At 38.9% G+C, this 21537-nt stretch overlaps 2 protein-coding genes across 16 annotated transcripts in view; one reads left to right on the plus strand and one right to left on the minus strand.

Annotated features, from left to right (window-relative positions):
• The window catches only part of SDCCAG8 (SHH signaling and ciliogenesis regulator SDCCAG8), a 117749-nt gene extending 99114 nt beyond the window's left edge, over positions 1-18635 (minus strand). For 4 of the 5 annotated variants that reach the window (XM_026669409.2, XM_026669408.2, XM_026669407.2 and 1 more), the window contains exons 1-7: positions 18091-18635; positions 10097-10255; positions 9931-10016; positions 5679-5792; positions 3846-3968; positions 2658-2789; positions 926-990 (exon numbers count right to left, since the gene is read on the minus strand). In XM_026669409.2, coding sequence (XP_026525194.1) covers positions 926-990; positions 2658-2789; positions 3846-3968; positions 5679-5792; positions 9931-10016; positions 10097-10255; positions 18091-18253 — 842 coding nt within the window. In that variant the 5' untranslated portion in view covers positions 18254-18635. The remainder of the gene's footprint in view (positions 1-925; positions 991-2657; positions 2790-3845; positions 3969-5678; positions 5793-9930; positions 10017-10096; positions 10256-18090) is intronic. The other variant, XM_087967159.1, reaches the window with a different exon arrangement.
• A 547-nt stretch (positions 18636-19182) lies between these two features.
• Positions 19183-21537, plus strand: part of CEP170 (centrosomal protein 170) — an 85436-nt gene continuing 83081 nt past the window's right edge. For 9 of the 11 annotated variants that reach the window (XM_087967265.1, XM_087967276.1, XM_087967289.1 and 6 more), the window contains exon 1: positions 19250-19382. The gene's annotated coding sequence lies outside the window, so the exon portion shown is untranslated. Of the gene's footprint in view, positions 19387-21537 lie in introns of all 11 variants that reach the window. The other 2 variants (XM_087967273.1, XM_087967304.1) reach the window with 1 other exon arrangement.

Genomic DNA, 21537 nt, shown 5'->3' on the forward strand with positions numbered 1-21537 from the left:
GAGAGGCAAAATGAAGTGACAAATAAAAAAGAGCACCACTCCAGTATGAAACAGATATTTTTAAATCAAAAAGCTGGATAATATGTATCTATAGTGTGATAAGAAAGCTTGATTCTGATTTAGGAGTTAGAAATTTTGTGTACATGTTTTTAATGAAATGAATTGAATGGTAGTGTCTTAAACAGTTTGTACTTTTACTTATTTGCCCATTTCAGATCTTAGCAGGAACCGATTAAAACAAGTCTAGATAATCCACTTCCTCCAGGGCATTAATCAACTGCACATCAGCGTCCTTTTCAATAACCTTTTCTAAAAAGGGAAGGTTAGAGACATGGTGATAGTTAACTAAAATTATTAGTTCCAAGGATGCTGTCTTAGGAGAGGGTGCAGGAAGTTACACCCTTTTCCTAAAAGAGGCCAATACCACAGCATGGACCTAAGGTCATTTTTATTTGTTTTGTAGATATTTTTGCTGTTTTAATGTTTTTTTTACATTGTTTTAGTTGTTTTATAATTTTAGAATTATAAGCCACCTGGAATCACTTGGATGACTTGGGCAGTTGTAGAAATTGGATGACTGACTGAATGAATGAATGAAATTACTGTGCAATCATAAAATAACCATGTGCAAAATAAAAATACACAAATCTTTCACCTTACAAATAACTAATATTTTTAAAAATACTACTTTAGGCACCAAAGAGACATGGAGGAACTGAAACAAGTTTTATACTGTTCTGAAAGGTTTATCTGTATAAAATGGCAGTATGGTTGTAATGTTAGGGATTTTTTCCCCTCTAGATACTGATTGATGTTTTGCAATAACTTATTTCTACTAACTTATGGACCGAGATAATGAGGCAAAATGGGACAATTCTACAGAGACATAAAGCATCAATCTAAAAATACATATACTTCTTTTTACCGTAAAGATTGTATCTGAGCTTCAAACACTTCAGTCTTTTCTTCATGAAGATATTTTAGTTTCTCCTGTAAAATAAAATTAATACCTATCATTTCTTCGCTTATAGATAAGACATAGTCAGGACTGCCAGGGCATCAGCAAATTTTTAGTAATCTGTCTGTCTTCTATCATTAAAGTTATAAAGGCTATCTGATTCCATCATGACTCTGGATACCAAATCTGTACTAGCTGAAAATGAAAATTAATTTAAATTACACAGCAACCACTATGCCTGCCTAAGAATAAAATGATATAATTATATACTAGCTCATTTTCATCATCATCATTAGGTCCTGTGCAAAGCAGATTGGGCAGCGTTTTCCAGAAGTTTCACTCATTCTCATCATTGACTAATTGATTTTAACTAAGCACTATTAACTAGGTATTTTCTATTAAATTTGTTATCTAAGCATTATTGATTAGAAATGCTGGGGACTGAAATAAGACTCTTATACAGCACATCGAACTGTAAAATACAGATCCACTAAGTTAAGCTTTAAATGTCAATTCAAATTGTTTTAGGGATTTACATGATAATTTTTTTTGTATATTTCTAATATTTAAATCACAGCTTTTTCTTAACCTTTTTTAGACAGACAATTAAATTTTAACATTAAAAGACAAAATATGCAATTAAAGATGTACTTCAGTGTAATGTTATTTGATAAATGGTTATTTTAAATTACTCACTTTGTTTTTTCTGCAATGTTGAAAATTATGGTCCTGCAGCAGGAATATGTGCAGGAATACACAGCACTGATTGCATCACGTATAATATTCTGATGCATCCTCTCTTATGATCTTTTTATTTAAATTCAATTGTTTTAAATGATTTTTGTAGAATGATTTTAACTGTTGGTTTTATTGTACATGTCCCAGAGTCACTTTTGTGAGATAGGCAGCCATATAAATTTGATAGACAAATAAAGTAACTTGGATTAAATATTTTTACTTATTGTCTAGACCAGGGGTGTCAAACTCCCATCATCACGGCCTCATCACGGGACGTATCACAACTTTCCCTCCGTTTGCTAAACCAGGTGTGAGTGTGGCCAGTGCGTGACGCATCCAGCCTGCAGGCTGCAAGTTCAACAGCCCTGATCTTGACTTATAACCTAATTATTAAAATTAGAAATATAAAATAAATGCAGAACAAAAATGCAACATACAATAATAAGCAGCAAAACTGCAAAATTAAAAATTTAAATATGGCAAAATAAAATATTTAACTTAAGCTCTGATGAATAGCTTTTTAAAAACATGTTAAAATAAAGAGAGTTTCCATCTATTCTTGGAAGAACATTTTTGTTTAGTCATCATTTACGTACCTTAGAAAATAGCAATATCCTGGAGGGAAAATTAATGACTGACTCAGTCAGTGTAAATGACTGAAAAGAAATTGGGCTCAGAGACAGTTAGATTCCAGGCTGTATAAGATTTTAGAACCGAAAACAAAGATCAGGAAAAAAAATGGTAACCTGCTACATTATTTCAGGTGAAATAAAAATTTTCATTAGATTCTCATCAGCAGTTCTATTTTGAACTGTACTTTCTGGTCATACAGTACGTTTCATAAAATCCAGCTAAATTAATTAGTTGATTAAATGTTTACACTTTCAATATAGAAGTAGAGCATTTCACCTGAATGATAAATTGTTAATGCTAAAATAATCAACATTTTAAAAATACTGACCAATTCCTGTTGCCACTTTTCCAACTCCAGTGGAGGTGCCTTGGCTTGCTCAATGACATGACAAGATGCTTTAGCAGCTCCACAAATATGAGAATGATCACCATTTATACCACCAGATTTTGAGAAAAGAGTCTGAAACACATATAAACAGTGAACGTGCACCTTAAATGCATATACATAGCACACATTGAAGATATCCTATAAGTTTAGAATAGAATAACACAGTTGGAAGGAACCTTGGAGGTCTTCTAGTGCAACCCCCTGCTTAGGCAAGAAACCCTATACCATTTCAGACAAACGGTTATCAAATCTTCTTCTTAAAAACTTCCATTGTTGGAGCATTTAAAACTTCTGGAGACAAGTTGTTCCACTGATTAATTATTGTTCTAACTGTCAGGAAATTTCTCCTTAGTTTATATGATCGTTACTGATCTTGTTATATTTATTCATAATAAGCTCAATAACAAATGATAGTCATATATGTTATATTACTAATATAGCAAATTACTGAACTATTTCTACAAGTTGTTCCTTCCATTATAACACCATCTCTGCACCATTTCCACATCTTTCAAACTAAGAGCTTTATGACTTACAGGAGAGTTTTAGTTTTAATTAAGAGATATCAGCCAGCAACCCTATTTAGAGTAATCCACTTCATATTCAGGCCTCATGATCATCTGCAGAACCATGATAAGAAATATTCATGCAGACGTCACTCAGATTTACTTGGAGTTGGACTCTGATTGGGCAAGCCCAACCCAGTTGTAATATTATCTAGACTGAGCTTGATTCTGTTAGGTCTAGGGATGTGGTTACAGTCCTTCTGTCTGTCACTTTAGCCACCTTTATGTTAGATCCTGGCTCCTCCTTCAAACAGAAACTAAACCCTTAATGCAAAATATTTTAACAGATCCTGCCCAAAGCAGGGGTTTGGATTAGATGATTACTAAAGTTCCTTTGAGTTATTATGATTTTATAAAAAGACAAAATATTAAATTGTAAATATTGTGCACTATGCTGTGTGCAATACAGATCTATTTCTCTGTTTATATATCTGGTAACATAAGCTGCATATATGTGACGTATTTTGATGCACTGTTAAATTTCCTACAGATTTCTTATTAAATAAAATTTTAAGACTACATTTTTATTTATATTTGACATTTTAAATTCCACAGAACTTACTGAAGCATTGAAGACAGTTTGCTCTCTCAAAGTCCGCTCTGTTTCCATTTTCAGATCATTTTGTAGCTTCTCATTTTCAACTACAACAACATGTATATGTGCTTTCAATTCAGAGATTTCTTCCTAGAAAGTTAAGTAATTATTGTTAATGTAATTATTTAAACCTGGAACCAATCCTCTTCATAAGCATAATGACAGCAGTGTAATTAACATTCAATTTTGCATAAAATCTTATATCAAAGGAAGCACAGCTAAATTTAATGACATATCAAACAACAGAAAATGATTTCTTGCAAGTTCTCTAGCATATTTGAAAGAATATGCTACAAGAATACTCCACTTTTAACAAAAAGATCATTTTTCACCAAAATACTAGTAATATTAATGAAATATCAGTTTAAAAAAATAAATTGTCCTTGTTCTATAATCCTGCATAAAATCAAAGACCTGTGTTTTTATCATTTGCTTAGCCAACAGCATAGATTTTTCTGTATTTAGAGTTCTAAAATATAATAAACAAAGAGGGGGAAGTTTTATTACACACAAAATGAAAAACAACCCCTTTCGATAAACTACGCAGGCCTCAATTAATAATGATCATGTGTTCAGTGACCAGCTGAAGTTGCAATGATGCTGAATGAGGAGATATGCAATCAGTCCTCAAAGATACAGTTATCACAGTGTCTCTAAAGCCTCGTGATTACAATTTGAATAATTGGCAACCACATTGCAATTATGACAGTTACAGGTCCTGCAGTCACATAATCATCATTTGTGATCTTCACTACTGGCTTCTGACAACCAAAGTCAATTGGGAAACCAGCAGGTCACAAAAGGCGATCATGTGATGTGTCAAACAAGAATGAGGGATGTGCCTAATGATTGCAACCGGAACTGAGGGAAACATTGTTATAAATTAGTATGACCCATGACATCACACTTTACCGTGAGAACACGGTTGTGTTGCTTAGCAACAGAGTTCCCGGTTCCAAATACCATTGAATCAATGACTTCCAAATACCAGTGAATCAATGACTATCTATATTCAGTGAGAAATGTATATGAAAACTATGCAGATGTGAGCCAAGAATGTATGTATAGGAAAGGGCACGCTACTAGATACAGATACAGAGCTAGGTTAGGGAAGTATAATTAGAAAACTCTGCAGAAATATATTTCTAAACTAATCAAATGACAACTACAGATAATCCTCAACTTAGAAACATTCGTCTAGTGACCATTTAAAGTTACAATGGCACTGAAAAAAGTGACTTATGACCATTTTTCGTATTTATGACCATTGTAGCATCCCCATGCTCATGTGATCAAAATTCAGATGCTTGGCAACTGGTTCATATTCATGACAGTTGCAGAGTCCTGGGTTATGTGATCCCCCTTTGCAACCTTCAGACAAGCAGTCAATGGAGAGGCCAGTTTCACTTAACAAGCATGTTACTAATTTAACAACTGCCATTATTCACTTAATAACTGTGGCAAGAAAGGCCATAAAATAGAACAAAATTCATTTAACAGCTGTCTTGCTTAGCAACAGAAATTTTGGGCTCAATTGTGGTAATAAGTTGAGGACTCTGTAAACTGTTACTTATTATTCAAATCCTCATGTATTAGAAACAGTAACTTCCTACATATAACGCTATTGGCTGAAATATACTTTTCACCAATAAAAATAAAATGCTTTTTTTCTGTTACTAAACAAATTATATCTGTTCTGAATATAATATACAGAATTGTAGGGTTAAAACTTCAAATGTCAATGAATAAAGATGATTAAAGCTGCCTTGAAAGAAGATCTTAAGTATTTATGTACGATACCTTGCAAAACTTGACTTCAGCCTCTAAATGATTAATATATTGAGACTGATCATTAATGATGGGAACAAGTTCAGAAAGGGCAGGCAAACTCTGATCAGTAGCTTTGGCTGTTCTCTAGAGAGAGAGAGAAAAAAAAGCAGAATTATATGTCTCAGATAAAATTCTTTCCAAAGTGTTTCATACTAGAATAGCATTTTAAAGTAGAATAATTTACATTAAGAAATATATCAATTGGGCTCCCTTTAGTAATGGGATGCTGAGGGCTCAGAAGAATAGGAGGCCATTTCGAAGTAGGCTGAAGTCTTCCTGAGTGGACAGATATAAGAAAAGGATGAAGCAAAGCTTGAGGAAGCAAATCCTGAATTTCTGCTACAAATGTCTGTTAGCAGAATATTCATATTTTGTACGCAAAGAAAGCCTCTAAAGCAGATAGAATGTAAACACTGCTGCTTTGCATTTTTTAAATTTTAATTAAGCATTCAACTATTCCAACATGAACGTTCGTGTACTTCCTGTATCTGCATATGCACTGTACTTCTTTTACAATTAAGCATGATAGATAAAAGTTGATTTATTTTAGTTTATTTAGTTTATTACCTGACATATATCATGTTTAATCCAAACAGAGGTACATATGCATGTACAGACAATGCACAAGCATTAATATGTATGTAAGCTGGAATAAGTATTTTTCAAAGGATCTTGGGCCACTCGTTGTTGATAGACTGAACTATTTGAATTGATAACAAACTGGGATTTCTGCTAAATATCTTGGGATCAAAAAGACCATGTTGATCTCAATCTCTGTGAACACATCCATCCCAACTTCTAATCACCTTATAATTTTTCTTAACTGGAATACTAGACTGCCATCAGAAAAGAACCAGAGCACATTTATGGTGGTCTTCATGTTTTCAGATGGCCTCCCTAAGATGCTTGCTTGCTTATTTTTTATTTTTTTATTTTTTATTATTCAGTCAGTCAGTCCTAAAACTAAGAAAATATATCTTATATAAATCTATTCTTGATGTTTTCTAAAGACCAAGAAAGAGAAGGCTAACTTAATCTCTATCAAAAGTCGACTCCCAAGACACAACAACCGACATATCAGGGACTACTGGATGATTCCTCACCTTCCACTATCTCAGACTAAAACCACCCACTTAGGAAGAAAAAGAGCTACTACACAATGGGGGTCTCCATTGGTCCAATAAGATATCATGATTGAAAGGCCATGTTTATGATCTTTATTCATTTTAATGAAAAGGCTTACCAATTTCTTTTTAAAAAGCACATCTTTTGCATTTTGGATATATAAGCTATACAAATATACTACAACTATAAAAAAAGAACATCTGGTATATAAAAAAATAATATGGATCCAGAATAAACCTATTTAAAGAAACAATGAAATGACACAAATTCTAATGTGTGCAAAAAGCGGAAAAATATAACTGGAAGGGATAGTAGCTATTTTCCCTCAGAACAAATATCTCTACTGATCAATGAAAGGAAAAAATGTGACATTAATCTATCCTGACAGTTTATTTATTTATTTAATTTATTTGCCACCCATCTCACCACAAGGTGACCCTGGGCAGCTTACATTAATGACAATATTACAAGCATATTAAGAGTGGTAAAAACCATAACAATAAGAATACAAAATAATTAAAATAAAACAAAATTACAATTAAAAGATGAGAGGGCAAGAAGCAAGATGAGTAGGGGGGCAGATGGGATCTACTATTAGTCCATCATCCACCTCCAAAATGGTACTCCCCCCTTTGGAATTTCTGGCCAATTGGCAGTCAGGTTTTCAGGGTCAGGATAGTGGGAGTCAATCTCAACCCAGGGGCAAGATGTTCCAAAGGACAGAGACTACACAGAGTTCTTTCTCCTTGACCCTGCCAGCTGCAATTCCTTGATTTACGGAATCTATGGCATACCTCCTCTGCCTGCAGGAGTGGGACAAGCCTATCCCATGGGGTGAGACGGTTCCTCAAATAACCTGGACCATACCATATAGGAATTTATAGGTAATAACCAACACCTTGAATTGTACCCAGCATGCAACCAGTGTAGCTCGCAGACAAAGGTGTAACATAGACCACTCTGGGAGCCCCAAATACTGCCCACACCACTGCATTCTGCACCAGTTGAAGCAGATGATGCTACCTAGTTTGGGTAATGAAATGTCTGCAAGAAAACAACCAAACTCAGACAGCACCAAAGACCCCTCATTTCAACTGTGAGCTACAAATATTCTCCTTTATCAGTATCCTGACATGTTTTCATCACAGTTTCATCTTTATATATTTTATTCTGTATCAAGATACTATTTTCTATATTAAATGAGGTTCAGGATATGGGTTTCCCCTCTGGACTGAAGCACTACAAAGGGGGAAGGGAGATAGAAGCAAGCTTTTTCTGTGATGGCCCCAGTGCTATGGGATATGCTATGTCTTGAAATTCATAGAATTCCCACATTCCTATCATTTTGGAAGACCTGGCTCTTTACCAGAGTGTTAGGAATGTTTGTTTGTTTGCTCTGAAGTGTTTTAATGACATGTTTCAAGTTTAACTTTATGATTTATGTTGCAAGGCTTTTATATACTTTTAAATTGCAGAGGATCTTGGAACCAGGCAAATTATAAATTTTATTAAGTGAATGAATGAATGAATGAATACGCAAATAACACTGTTTACAAAATATATGGTACTTGCTATGTCAAGATATTTTGAACCACTCAATGTTGTGGGATAAACCCTGGTTGGATCCAGGAGAAGAGCCTTTTTCTGCTGTGGTCCCCATGCTTTGGAATTATCTCCCATCAGAGGTGAGAGCTGCCTCCACACTCTTGGCCTTCTGGAACAATCTAAAATTTGACTTTGCCACTTTGCCCTGAAGCCACAACAGGAGCCTGTTACAGTGGGATGACTAATGAGTCAGGCTACCCATCATCTTGGCTTTTAACTTTTAAACTTTTTATTCTAATTTTGATTGTTTTTAGCACTTGTAACTTTTTATTTTATTGTATGGTTTTATTTTAACCTTTTATTTTATTGTAACCCGCTGTATTAGTGAGATGGGTGGCATAGAAATTTAATGAATAAATAAAATTGATTTATGATGAACAATCCTTTTGAACTCTGAGACTCCTTAAAATTTTATATTAAAATTCCACTTTTTCAAGAGACTTTTTAATGTTTTTTCTTCTTTTGAATAACTTCTAACTGGGAAATATTTTTAATTAACTTCCATTAAAGCATATAAATTGGTAGTGTTCAATAAATAAACAACATCTTAACATGGCAAAACCCTTCATCAGCTTAAAGAAAGTTGAAGAAATATTACTGTATTTACCATTGCATCTCCATACATTTAGCAGGAAAAGACAATGAACAATAACAGGGAATGCTTATTACAATCAAATAAAACACATACATGTTTAATATGCTTTTATGTCCAAGTATGGTTTTGATCAAACTGCATTTGCAGGTTTCCAGAAGAAAACCACACTAATCCATCTCTCAGAAGAAAAATGATTTAATATTTGAATTGTCAAAAGTGATCAATGGATTCAGTAATTAACTTTTCCTTCAAGTAGAAGTTTTGAAACTTTTACACACATATGCAAAATAGCAATACGAATAGCACTTAGATTTATGTACCACTCCATAGTGCTTTACAGTACTATCTGGGAGGTTTACAAATGTCAGCATATTGCCCCCAACTATTTGGATCCCCATTTTACCAACCTCAGAAGAATGGAAGGATGGAAGGCTCTTGAGCCCCCTCAGCATTGAACTCCAGGCTGTGGGCAGAGTTAGCCTGCATTACTGCATTCTAACTACTGCGCTAACATGACTCAAAATCAATATAAGGTACATATAAAGACACTTGCAGGAAATTCAGAACCACATCTCTACTATTAAAATCAACTAAAAGGACCATAACGTGCTTACATATGCTCGACAACCAAACAAATTCAGATCTTTCTCTTCAATTTCATCCTTATGCTTTGTCTTGTCATATCATACACAATTCATTATATGTATAATGCTGAACTAACAATAGGTAACTTAAAATAAATACAAAAGCTTATATATAGGCTAGCCTACTAATGCTTTGTTAAGTAACTACATAACTCATCAAATGAGACAACATAAATACTATGTATGTTGTTCTGTAAACAGATATATAATTATTTGGTCATGTAACAAGAGATAAAAAGAGGATAATACTTACTGTGGGTAACATTCCTTGCTTCTTTGAAGGTGATATTTCATTCCCCTTTTCTTCTTGTTGACGTAATAATGCTTTAAGCTGATTAACTATAACACAACAGTAAAATATATTTTACCTAAGATAATAATTCTAGTTTGAAAAAAAAATCAAATGGAAAATTTCAAACCTGCATGGCTGTATTGTAGCTCCTGCCAAGCTTTATCTTTGCTTACTTCATGGCCCAAATTAGGAAATAACTGGTCCAATGTAGCTGTACTTTCGCCTATGGCCGGATCTTTTTCATGGAATACATATTTCAATTGATCAAGGCTTTTATTAGCACGATCTAAAAATTATAATTTTGAAAGTTCACTGTGATTAAAAAGTGTCTTTGCAACTTGGTTAGAAATACATAGAAGATTTATTTCAAGATTTTTATATCTATAGAAATAACTTAGTATGCTTACTAAATATATTTTAACTGAACATATTACAACATAAATTAGAAATTACAAACCACAAGCATTGTATTTGAAAAATGAAGCCATCACCAAAGATAATACATTATAGCTTAAGCATCATATTTGAACCCAGCCATTAGCATTGCCAGATTGTTAGTATCTAAATAGTATAAGGCACATTAAACTCTTTAAAAAAAAACTTTATTGAATATACAACTAAAATAACACATACACAACATAGAAAAAATGGGAAAAAACCCACAGAAAATAAACAAATAAAAGCAAGCAATTCCGTTAACGACAGTTTGTGGTTCCTTATTTGTAAACTCTTAATTTTCCCAATGTGTAAACCTAGCAGGAGGGAGGGAGGGAGAGAGAGAAAGAGGGCAGGCTAATCTTATTGAGGTAGATTTGGGAAAGCTATATGAGTGGAAATTGGAATATCATTATTTCAAATACGTATGGATTAAAGCAAAGTACAAATCATTGAAGTGAACAAAATACTAGTTCAGTCCCCCAACTGACCAACATGTATTTAATTCAAGTATTCTTCATATGTTACACGGAAAAGAGAGCTACAAATCAATATATACTTTTTATAGTAAGTACTCCCCTGGATGCTCTAATAGAAGAAGTACTGCAGTACTGAAGTACTGCACGGATCTGTTTGGCATATAATATTGACAAGAGTACCTGAAATCCTGATAATTAATAGGAGGAAAGAAAGAACATGGGCACTAATGTGTGTTTGTGTGTGTATGTATGTGTGTGTGTACATATACATATATACATAATACACACACACACACATGAGCAGATAAGAGCCACCTCTGCTAGTGACACCTAAAAAACTACAAGAATTATTCATTAAGTCTTCCAACAACACTGTCTCAGGATTCTTTGATCTCATATTGTGACCATGTTACAAACAAGTAAATTCTACAAAGAAATAATTCCTGAAGACTCTCTGATATTGTGACAGAACGAAGAACGCACTTTGCTGGAAACATGTTCCACATGGCGAGCAACATCCAGCAAAATCAACTGGATGTCACCAGATGGTTGCAGAAAAAGAGGAAGGCCAAAGAAAACCTGGCACCAAACATTTCAGGAAGATCTGAAAAATATTAACCTTAAATGGAGGAATGCAGAGATTGTAGCTGTGGACTAAAAATTGTGGAGCACACTGGTAGCCCAGTGTGATTAGCACAGGTCATGATGATGAATGAGCCAATAATTAATGAACTATTTAAAAACTATTTTGCCACATTTTTATGCCTTCATGTTGTAAATAAGTGTTTAAGGATAGGATTTATAAATATTTGATTCTATGTTGTTTAATATTCAAACTACTAAATCCTTGTTTTGCATCACTTTCTATGATGTGCATATATATGGCTTTGTGGGGAGGATTTATTTCCAATTTCAGGGTTATTTTCAGCTCTAATATTTTAATTAAGGTAGCAATTGACTTACGATTGTAATTGACACTGGTAAACATGGTCATTAAGTTGTAACAATTGTAATCATCACATGACCATACTGCATTTTATGACCTTTTCTTTGAGGTGGTTATTAACCAAACATAATGGTTGTTAGGGCAATACTTTTTCACAAGGTGTGCTTTGTCTGGAAACCAGAAATAAAGGCTGATTTCTAGAAAAAAACAACATAAAATACAGTCACGATCAAATGTGGACCAGTTGCCGAGTGCCCAAAATGCAGTCACATGACCATGGAGGGGGAGCAGATATTGCAACATTGGAACTTGGGTGTACGTATCTTTTGGGGATCCATAGTAACTTTGGTCACTAACCAGCTGGTCGTAAGTTGAAGACTCTAGATTATAAAATTAATGTTAAGAATTAATATCCATTTGACTTCACTGGACAACCTGCCTAACTTCTATATATATATTTAGAAAAGATGAGGTCCTTGAAGGCACTGACTCAACAGGAATAGCCATTTGATTCTTGGAGCAATGAAATATATACATTTGTATAAGAATAGAAGAATGTAAAGACCACTTTCACCTAGCTTATATGTTACATCATTGTCTTAAAAAGGAAAAAAAAGACACATACTGATATCCAATGGAAGAGAATATATAAAGTTGCACCTATTGATGCCAGGTCAATCTGCAACAAGGCCTCCCTTATCAGTGATTTAATTGTTGATGAATGGACCGACTTGGCATGTATTACCAAAACCCTGGCTAGGTCTGGAAATGGGGGTACATTTTCAGAGGTATGACTAATGAGGCTTCAGGTGTGGAACCAGCCCAGATTTTGGACAAAGGTGATATTGTGGCAATTGTAATCTGGGAATCTATAATGGCTCTTTCAGTGGTATTGTACTACAGGTCACCAGATATGAACCCCTGTTCATTAAGTTGAGCTCTAGGGATCAGTTAGGACTGTTGCTGTTATATCTACCTCCTTCTTGCATAGCAACCTCCCTATCTGAGCTTTTTGACTCCATTTCTGTGATGGTAGGAAAGTTCTCCAGACTTATGGTTCTGGGGGACTGTAATCTGCCCTTTCTAGGAATGGGTTCTGAGGTGGCTTGAGTTACCCTGGCTCTATCCCAGTTCGAGTCCGACATGGGACAATGATTACACTGGGAATCTGGTGATTCTAGCGTGATCTAAAATTGAGGGAGCACTTGGTGTCATGCCCTGGTTCCTATGGGATTCTATAGTGCCATTTTCCACTTCAGGGAGACTGAAACCATTAGATGGGTCTGCCCCTGGCAAACGATGAACCCTGATACATTTCAGAAGGAGCTGGAGGTTCTTTCTGTTATTCTGATGCATAGTTTTTTCAAAGCTTTGGTTGTCACTTGGGACAATGGGAGGCCGAGGTGATGCATCAAATAGTACCGATGTGAACTCTCCCCTCTCTGGGATCCTACTATTCTCCATCCTTGTACCACTACAAGATCTACTTGTAGTGGTAAGGGCAGCAAAACAGTAAAGAAGCAGTACTTATCCACCCTTATTGTATTTCATTCATTAGCATCCCACAACTCTGTTTCAGGTGATGCGAGTCCTCTTAGATAAAGAGTCTGAGAACCTTTTGCAAAGATGTGTGGAGGAATTTGCTCAGTATCTGTCAGACAAAATCACTTGGATTCACTTGTAGTTAAGATACTGCCTTGGTTGCAAGTCTCAAGGAGAGAACCAGGGTGGAGTCTTGCCCAGGTATTTGGGAATGGTTTGAACCTCGAGGAAGTGGACAGGTCTTTAGGACGGTGAGCTCAGTCACCTGCTCTTTAGATGCATACCTTTCCTGGCCTATGAAAGGATTGGGGGGGGGGGTATCTCTAGCAATAATTAATTTGTATTTGAATGGTGGGTTCTTCCTTTACCTTTTAAAGAGGACTTCCTCATTTCCATTGCTGGACCCTAATATACTGGACAATTTTCACCCAGTATCCCTTTTGGATGGATGGCGTGGCACTGCTCAATCTTCACGGTCTTCCTACACTCACAATTTCTTCTCAATGGGTAGATGGCAAATGTGACAGTCTCTGCACAGTTTCACATTGTTCCCCAGTTGTACTGTTTTCTGTTTTAATTATATATTTTGTAATGACTTTTTATATATTTATTGTTTTTATTTATTGTTGTATACCACCCAAAGACCATTTTGTGAGATGGGTATTCATATAAGATCCTTAATGAGATATTATTTGTGTAAGCTGAACACATAAAGCTTTCCTGTTTGGAAAAAGGGATTCAGCTCTTAAGAAAAATCTTATGAAAAAAGGGACTCTTTCATTAATATCAGGGAGGTGCTATTTGTTAAAGCAGGTTTATTTAACATTTAACCAAGACATAAATAATTATGCATAAGTTCTCTATGTTATACAACACAGAGTAAGTATATGTGTGTAAGCAAGAAGCAGTATATGTCAGATGCCATTTGAATTTCCAATAACTATGCTAGACCTAATAGTGCCTCAACCACAAATCTGATCCATTAGATTCCAGTCAAGTAACATTTTGCTTAAGATCTTACAAAATATTGAGTTTGGAGAAATGCCAAAAGAACAGAAATTCTACATCATATAAAATAGCTGATTGCTAAGCTGAAGTGATTATCACTAAGCTAAAATTTACATACTTTGTGCAGGTGATGTGAATATAGAGTAGAAAAAATAATTATGCTTGTCATAGTTGAGCGCAAACAAGGGATAAAATGGATGGATCAAGAGATTTAAATATCTTTGATAGGACTACAGTTTGCTAAAGACATACAATATCAAGATGTAAGCGTTTATCTGTATAGTTAACAAGAGTTGAATCTAATGTAGTGGTTCCAAAGTGGGCGGTACTGCCCCCTGGGGGGCAGTGGGATGCCTTAGGGGGCGCTAAGAGGCAAGGGAGCCGGCGGGGGGGCGCTAAGAGGCAGCAGGGGGGCGTTTGAGGTGCCAGCCCTGCAGGTTCACCCATTGACTAGCACCGCTCCGGAGCCGGCACCTCCAATGAGGAAGCGGTGGCACGTTACGTGCCACCGCGGCCGCGTTTGATGCACTGTCCCCCTGCCGCCTCTTGGTGCCCCTCTGCTGGCCCCCTGTGGGGCGCTAAGAGGTGGCAGGGGGGTGTTTGAGGCGCCAGCCCTGCAGGTTCACCCATTGACTGTAGTAACGCTCTGGAGCCAGCGCCTCCAATGCGGAAGCAGTGGCATATTATGTGCTGCCGCAGCCGCGTTTGACACGCTGCCCCCCTGCCACTTCTTAGCGTCCCCAAGGGGGCCAGCAGAGGGGCGCTAAGAGGTGGCAGGGGGCATTCGAGGCGCCGGCCGGCCCTGCAGATTCACCCATTGAGGCGCCGGCTCCGGAGTCGATGTTTCCTGACGTGCCTGCGGGTGCGGTGCCCTGAACGTAGCGATGGTGGCACGGCTTTGCTCTACTTTTCCAACGCTGGACCGCTGCCTGCCCTGGGCTTCCTCAACCCTGCCCTGTACTGGCTCCAGGAAGCAGGAAACAGCACCGCCCTCTACGACGTGAATGCCCCGGGGGGGACGCTTGGGAGGTTGATCCCTGGCGGGAGGGGCAGCCTGTGAACTTGCTGTCAGGCACGGCAACTACAATGAGGGGCGGGCTTGGTTCAGCGGGATCCTGGATATTGGGTAGGAAGGTCAAAGCCTTCCTATCTATCATTCTATCCATCCATCCATCCATCCATCCATCCAAAAGGTCTGTCTGTCTGTCTACCTATCCATCCATCCATCCATCAATCTTCCTACCTACCTACCTACCTACCAATATATCTATCTATCTATCTATCATCTATCTATCTATCTATCTATCTATCATATCTATCTATCTATCTATCTATCTATCTATCTATCTATCTATCCATCCATCCATCCATCCATCCATACATACATACATCCATCCAAAAGGTCTGTCTGTCTTCCTGCTTGCTTGCCTACCTACCTATCAATATATCTACCTACCTATCAATATATCTACCTGTTGTGACTCGGAGGTTTGAACCTGCTCTGTCAGAAGACATAGGCTCGAGTGATGAGGAAGATCTGGCATTAAGGTTACCTAACATCTACCTACCTGTCTGTCTCTTTGTCTCTATCTATCCATCCATCCATCCATCCATGTTCGAGGTGCCAGCTCCACAGGCACATCAAGAAAGTAGAGCAAAGCCAGTCTGGGAAGGAGGGAGGAAGGGAGGGAGAGAGAGAGAGAGAGACCTGATGCATCAGATTGAAATGAGGCCTAGTTTAGACTGAGGCCCTTTTCCATACTGAAACATCTTTTCCAGCACATTGAAACATCTTTGGCTTCTATTAAAGGTTTTGTGGACGAAACATGGTCAAGACTATCAGGAAGTTCTCACATTTTGTTGAGGCTTTAAACAGGACCCATTGGACCAGACCTCCACCCTAAAAAATTACTTTTCCCCAATGAATTATAGTGCCAATTCTGAAGAAGGCAAAACCAAAATGTACTGGTAAATTACAACACACACACACACACTCCCTTCTAACCCTACCGGAGCAGGTGATTGGACTAGAATAGATATCTCATTATCTTTCTCCTCCCTCCCTCATTTCTTTTTCTTTCTGTCCCTTCCTTCCATCCCTCCCTCTTTCTTTGTCTCTTCTTCTTTCTTTTCTTCCTTCTCTCTTTCTCTCTCTCTTTCTTTTCTCTCTCTCTCTTTCCCTCTCTCAGGCTCACCCCATTGACTTGATGCACTGCTCCGCTCGGACTTGCTTGGGCAGGTCCCTCCGGTGCAGCGGGCTCAATGGGGTGGATCTGCGGGGCCAGCACCTAGAACGCAGCAGTGCCGGCAATTCAGCAACATAAAGAAATACAAATAAAACAAATCAGCAAGAATCAGCAAAGCATCTCGGATTAGATTTTATTCACTACTAGAATCTAATCAGAGATGCTTTGCCGATTCTAGTCCAATGACCTGCTCTAGCAGAGTTGGAAGGGAACGTGTGTGTGTGTGTGTGTGTGTGTGTGTGTGTGTGTGCATGGCTGTCAAAACTCCAAAAACAGGTTAAGTAGCTCTGGGGAGACCAGTCATAAATTAGAACACTTGCTAAACAACCGGCCATTAAGTGAGGACCACTTGTATTTGGTTTGCCAGTCACCTGGCCATGCCCACCCAGTCACATGCCCACCAAACCACACCTACCCAGTCATAACCAGCAAGCCACGCCCACCCAGTCACGTGACCAGCAAGCAACACCCTCAAATTAGGCCATGCCCACATAAATTTGAATCCCACCCCTGGGTGGGGGGCACCAAGTATGAGTTTGTAGCACCAAGTGGGTGATGGACTGAAAGTTTGGGAACCACTGATCTGACGCATTAGCCCCTAGTTAATTGTACCTCCTCCTTTATCTAGTTTAAGCTTTCGTGCACTTGTCCTAATCTCTTCAATTCTTACCCTCAACATTTCCACTGATTTAACTTATGTCTGATGAAAAAAAAAAATAAAGCTACTAAGACTATAATTTACCTGTGTGGAAAAAATAATTTAGCCTTTTTATACAGATGTCAAACCTTGAAGCTAGCTATTGCTTTCTGGAACTCTTCAAGTTGACCACAAGTAATAAATAATGACCAACCCAAACACTCTGTCCCCCAAAATTAGTGACTTAAGTTCACACATCACATTAAACATGGCTTGCTTCATTTTGGGCTAATAATGGTTGGAAGCAATTGAGTTTATCCTTATGTGCAAGTCCTGCTATTTTGGGTCAATCATGGCATAATTCAACGAATTATTTGAAACCTGCCAGTCACCCTATCTAAGACCACTAATACAAAAAGATGTCAAATCATTCAGTAGAACCAGCAAGCCATGTTGCTCTTGCCCTTCTCCTGAACACATCCTTTCACAGGTTGACCAGCGCTGCTTTGAAATTAGACTAAGAATGATCCCCAAAAATGTAAATTCATTTCAGAACTTCTGTCATGGAGCAGCACATCCAACTGCCACGGTTTCACACTTCACCCCGTCGGGCAAATCAAAGGATGGGACGACGAATAGGGAAGACCTCCTGCTTTTGAAGCCGTCGCCTCCAAAAACACTCGTGTTTTCCAATAAAGCCTACGATCTCTCCCCAAGAGCCAGCTAAGAAGCGGCTTCGGAAAAGCCAATACTGAAGCTATGAAGGTTGAGGGAGCCCAAATTCAAACGGACATCGAAACTGCCCGCCCGTCTTCTCTCCGTCCTCACCGCGTAAGCCTCGGTGATACCGCTCCAGGGACTGCGCCAAGTCCGATTCTCCCGTGGCTTCCCTCACGGGATCCAGTGAATCCGGAGACTCGCCCCGACCGGGCCCCGGGCTGCCGGTCGCAACTCTTCCGGCTACACCGACCGCTTCTGAGACTCCCTCCATTGGAACGCGTGAAAAATATTACCACCACCCCCTCCCGCTAAGCTTTCTTCGCGGGCTGTCGGTCTCTGTAGTTCCAACGCCGTCCTTTCGCAGCGCACGCAACAGCCCCGGCGACTAAGAAGCAACTACAAGCCCCAGGGTGTGTTGGGAGGGGGGGGGGAGGGGGAGGTTCAGATGAATCTTGCGAAGCGGTTTCGTTGCTACGACAACCGAGAAACGGCGCTTCCCCGAGTCCCGCTTCGAAGACCGCTTTTGTGCCCGCAGATAATCAAGTGACGTCTGACGCGAGGCACGCGCTGCCTCCGAACGTAAAAGAGACAGAAGGCTTCCTCTCTCGCCCGAAATGCCACACGCCGTAACGCTTCTCTATGTCGAGGAAGTCTTTGCCGCGCTGCTTTCTGGGAATTGTGGTTTGGTGCAAGAACAATGTCCATACGGTGGGTTCGCTTGGCTCTGCGAAGGTGTCAGGGCTATTATATACAAAATACGGTTTTAGTCTTTGGGAGGGGTGAAGGCAAGGTGGTACTTTTCGTTTGATTTAAAGTCAGCGCGTTTTTGTTTTTTTTCCTTATTCTTATCCCGGACAAAGAGGAGAGGAACAAAGCGTTTTCATAGGAGAAACTATATTTGTCCTTTTTATATTCCACAAGGAAACGGCCAAAGGAAAAAAAAGATTATATCTTTAAGCCTTTCGAAACCTTAAACCAGTTCGTACCATCAATAGAAAACACAGGCATCAATAACAATTCCAAAATTCCAGCTTCTTCAGTCCGGAAAACGACGCTTGCGCGGCACGATTCGGCCGCTTCGCGTTCTGCACGCGCCTGCGCATTAGCCTCGTCCTGAGGCAAATCCATTCTTTCTTCTCTCTCTCTCTCTCTCTCCCCCCCTCCCTCCGCTTGTATGTCGCTCCCTGGGACGGCGCCTGCGCAGTAGGCTCCCTGTGTTCCGCGCCGTTAGCCGCTTCATGGTAGGAATAACGTTGAAGCGGTTGCTACAGGCGGAACAACGTAGGTTGGCGGAGGGTCAGCGATCGCCCTTGACTTTTCCCCTCCGTCCCGCGCGCCCTTGTTGTGGGAGAAGATGGTGGACCAGTGAGCCGACACTTTCAGGCTTGCTCAAAAGGGGAGTGAGTAAGTGATGCTGCGGGATCCTTTGCCGGGGCGGGAGGGGTGTGGGGGGGGGGCAGGGAAGGGTGTCCTTGCCCGGCGGCGAGCGACCAACACATACGAGGCATCGTCCTCTTTTTTTTTTTTTTTCTTCGCAGTCCCTTCCTTGGCTTGCCCTCGGGAGAGCGATTTCGATCCTGGGGCGGATCCACATGTAAATTGATGCTCCGATTCGTACGAATAACGGCTCCTTCTCCTGGCGTACTTTTTTTATTAGTAGGGGCAAGATTGCTACCGCTTTTTACGACGATCGTTTTCCTTGGCGCTTGTGCCCCTGCTTCGTTCCCCCCACCCCTTGTATTTGCTATTTCCTGGCCGCGGAAGGCTGTCCCTTCGGGAGTCAAATCGAGGCGGTTGCTGCTCTTGCTCCTGCTGCATGACTATGAGGGGGGATGGTCCAGATTGGATACAGATGGAGCTACTCGACCATCCGCTTCCTTTTTTTTTTTTTTTGCTTCTCTTCCCTTCTTCACATGTTAGCCAGGCTTCCACCCGAGGCTCTCTCTCTCTCTCGTGGCGTGGAGTCTCCCCCACCCTGAATCTAGGCTCCTGGCTTCATCCCCCGCCTCGCTCCAGCAGCCCCTCCGATGGAAAGACGAAAGAAGGGGGTGGAAGAGAGAGAGGTGGCGGGGGCTGCTTTGCTTGGGCGTTTTGTTCCGGCTCGTCGTTTTCCTTTTTCTTCTTCCTCCCCTTCTTTTGCAACTGTACCGTTTTCTTTGTTCGTCCCCGCCCCCCGATTAGTTTTTGCAAGCTGTCGGGTTTCTCTTTTTTTTTTAAACGCATACATGGAAGGGCGTGTGCGTGTTTTGTTGGGGAGGGGGGAGGCGAGGGAAACGATTCTGCTTTCACCCTGCTTTTGTAGATTGAATGTAATGCCGCCCTATCTAAAATGATGCATAGCTTTACATCTTAAAGACATCCCTGTGGGAGAAGCTATGCCGAATCCCTTTCCCCTCTCTCCTCTTTGGTACCATCTGGGTCTGCTTTGTTCTTATAATCATCCTGTATAAAGAGATTCAAGAAGGAAATGTGAATTTGACATGATTACAAAGATAGCTTATGTCAAAGCCATCTTTTCAAATCGTTTCTTGTGAATGCACATGTAATGTATATAATAGCTACAGCTGATTTTTACCCGTCAATTAAAAAAACATCTTAGCAGGTTTGAAATGCACAGTATATTGTGAAAGAGATAGTCCAAAGGAAACATGATAGCTGTCCAGATGAGTCTTCTTTTGTGATCTCATCCACTAATTGTTTGGAACGGATGCTAGAACTGGGAGGAAGGGAAGGGTTTCCAATCATAACTGTACTCTTATATAGGTACTTTTTTATATTTGCATTCCAGCTAATTTAGTACCTGGCATTGGACAAAATCCTATGTATCCTAATTAGAAACTGCTTAAAAATGAGCTGGGGTTTTTCAGAGCATGGTATTAGTGGGTAAGAAAGCTGAAGGACTTGTGCTACTTGTTAGTGTCTGTAAGTAGGGTAATTTTAAATAGGTGCTGCCAACACCACTTTCTATTTCTACATTATGCTGCTTCACATTCAAAACAGTAATAAGACAACTTGTCTTCCTATATTGACTCCTATTTTCAGCAGCAAGGGATCTTTTTTAAGACACAGTCTTAAACTGAAAATTTATCACATATCACTTATTTTTTAAGACTGTCTTAAAGAAGTGATATGTGATAAATTTTCAGTTATCACACCCTTGAAGTCTTGTGTGCAAACACCATGGTATCCTTTCAGTTTAAAGTTTACTGGCTGGATTCATATGTCATACATAGGTTTGCAAAGTTTCAGAACATTCTGCTAAGTTTCATGCAAATCACATAATGGTTTAGTATAATATGTGAAGCTAAGCAGTGTTTTGCTTTCTCCTTAGTTGGTTTATTTTATACTGTAATCCTGTAAATATTTGGGTGAGATACTCATATAATTATTTAAAACAAATGATAATTACTCTTCATTAGGAAAAATTCCTATCTTCAACTTAACCTTTTTTAAAGAATCCAGCCTATTTCTTGAATTGTTAATAAAAATTAGTGCTGAATAATATTTGATGCTCAAGGGTTTAAGATGCTACAATGTGTCTAAGTTCAAAATTGT

This window comes from Notechis scutatus, chromosome 1, assembly GCF_049901735.1.
Source record: "Notechis scutatus isolate UNSWTSFEM ecotype Mainland chromosome 1, rNotScu1.2, whole genome shotgun sequence".
Classification (NCBI taxonomy): domain Eukaryota; kingdom Metazoa; phylum Chordata; class Lepidosauria; order Squamata; family Elapidae; genus Notechis; species Notechis scutatus.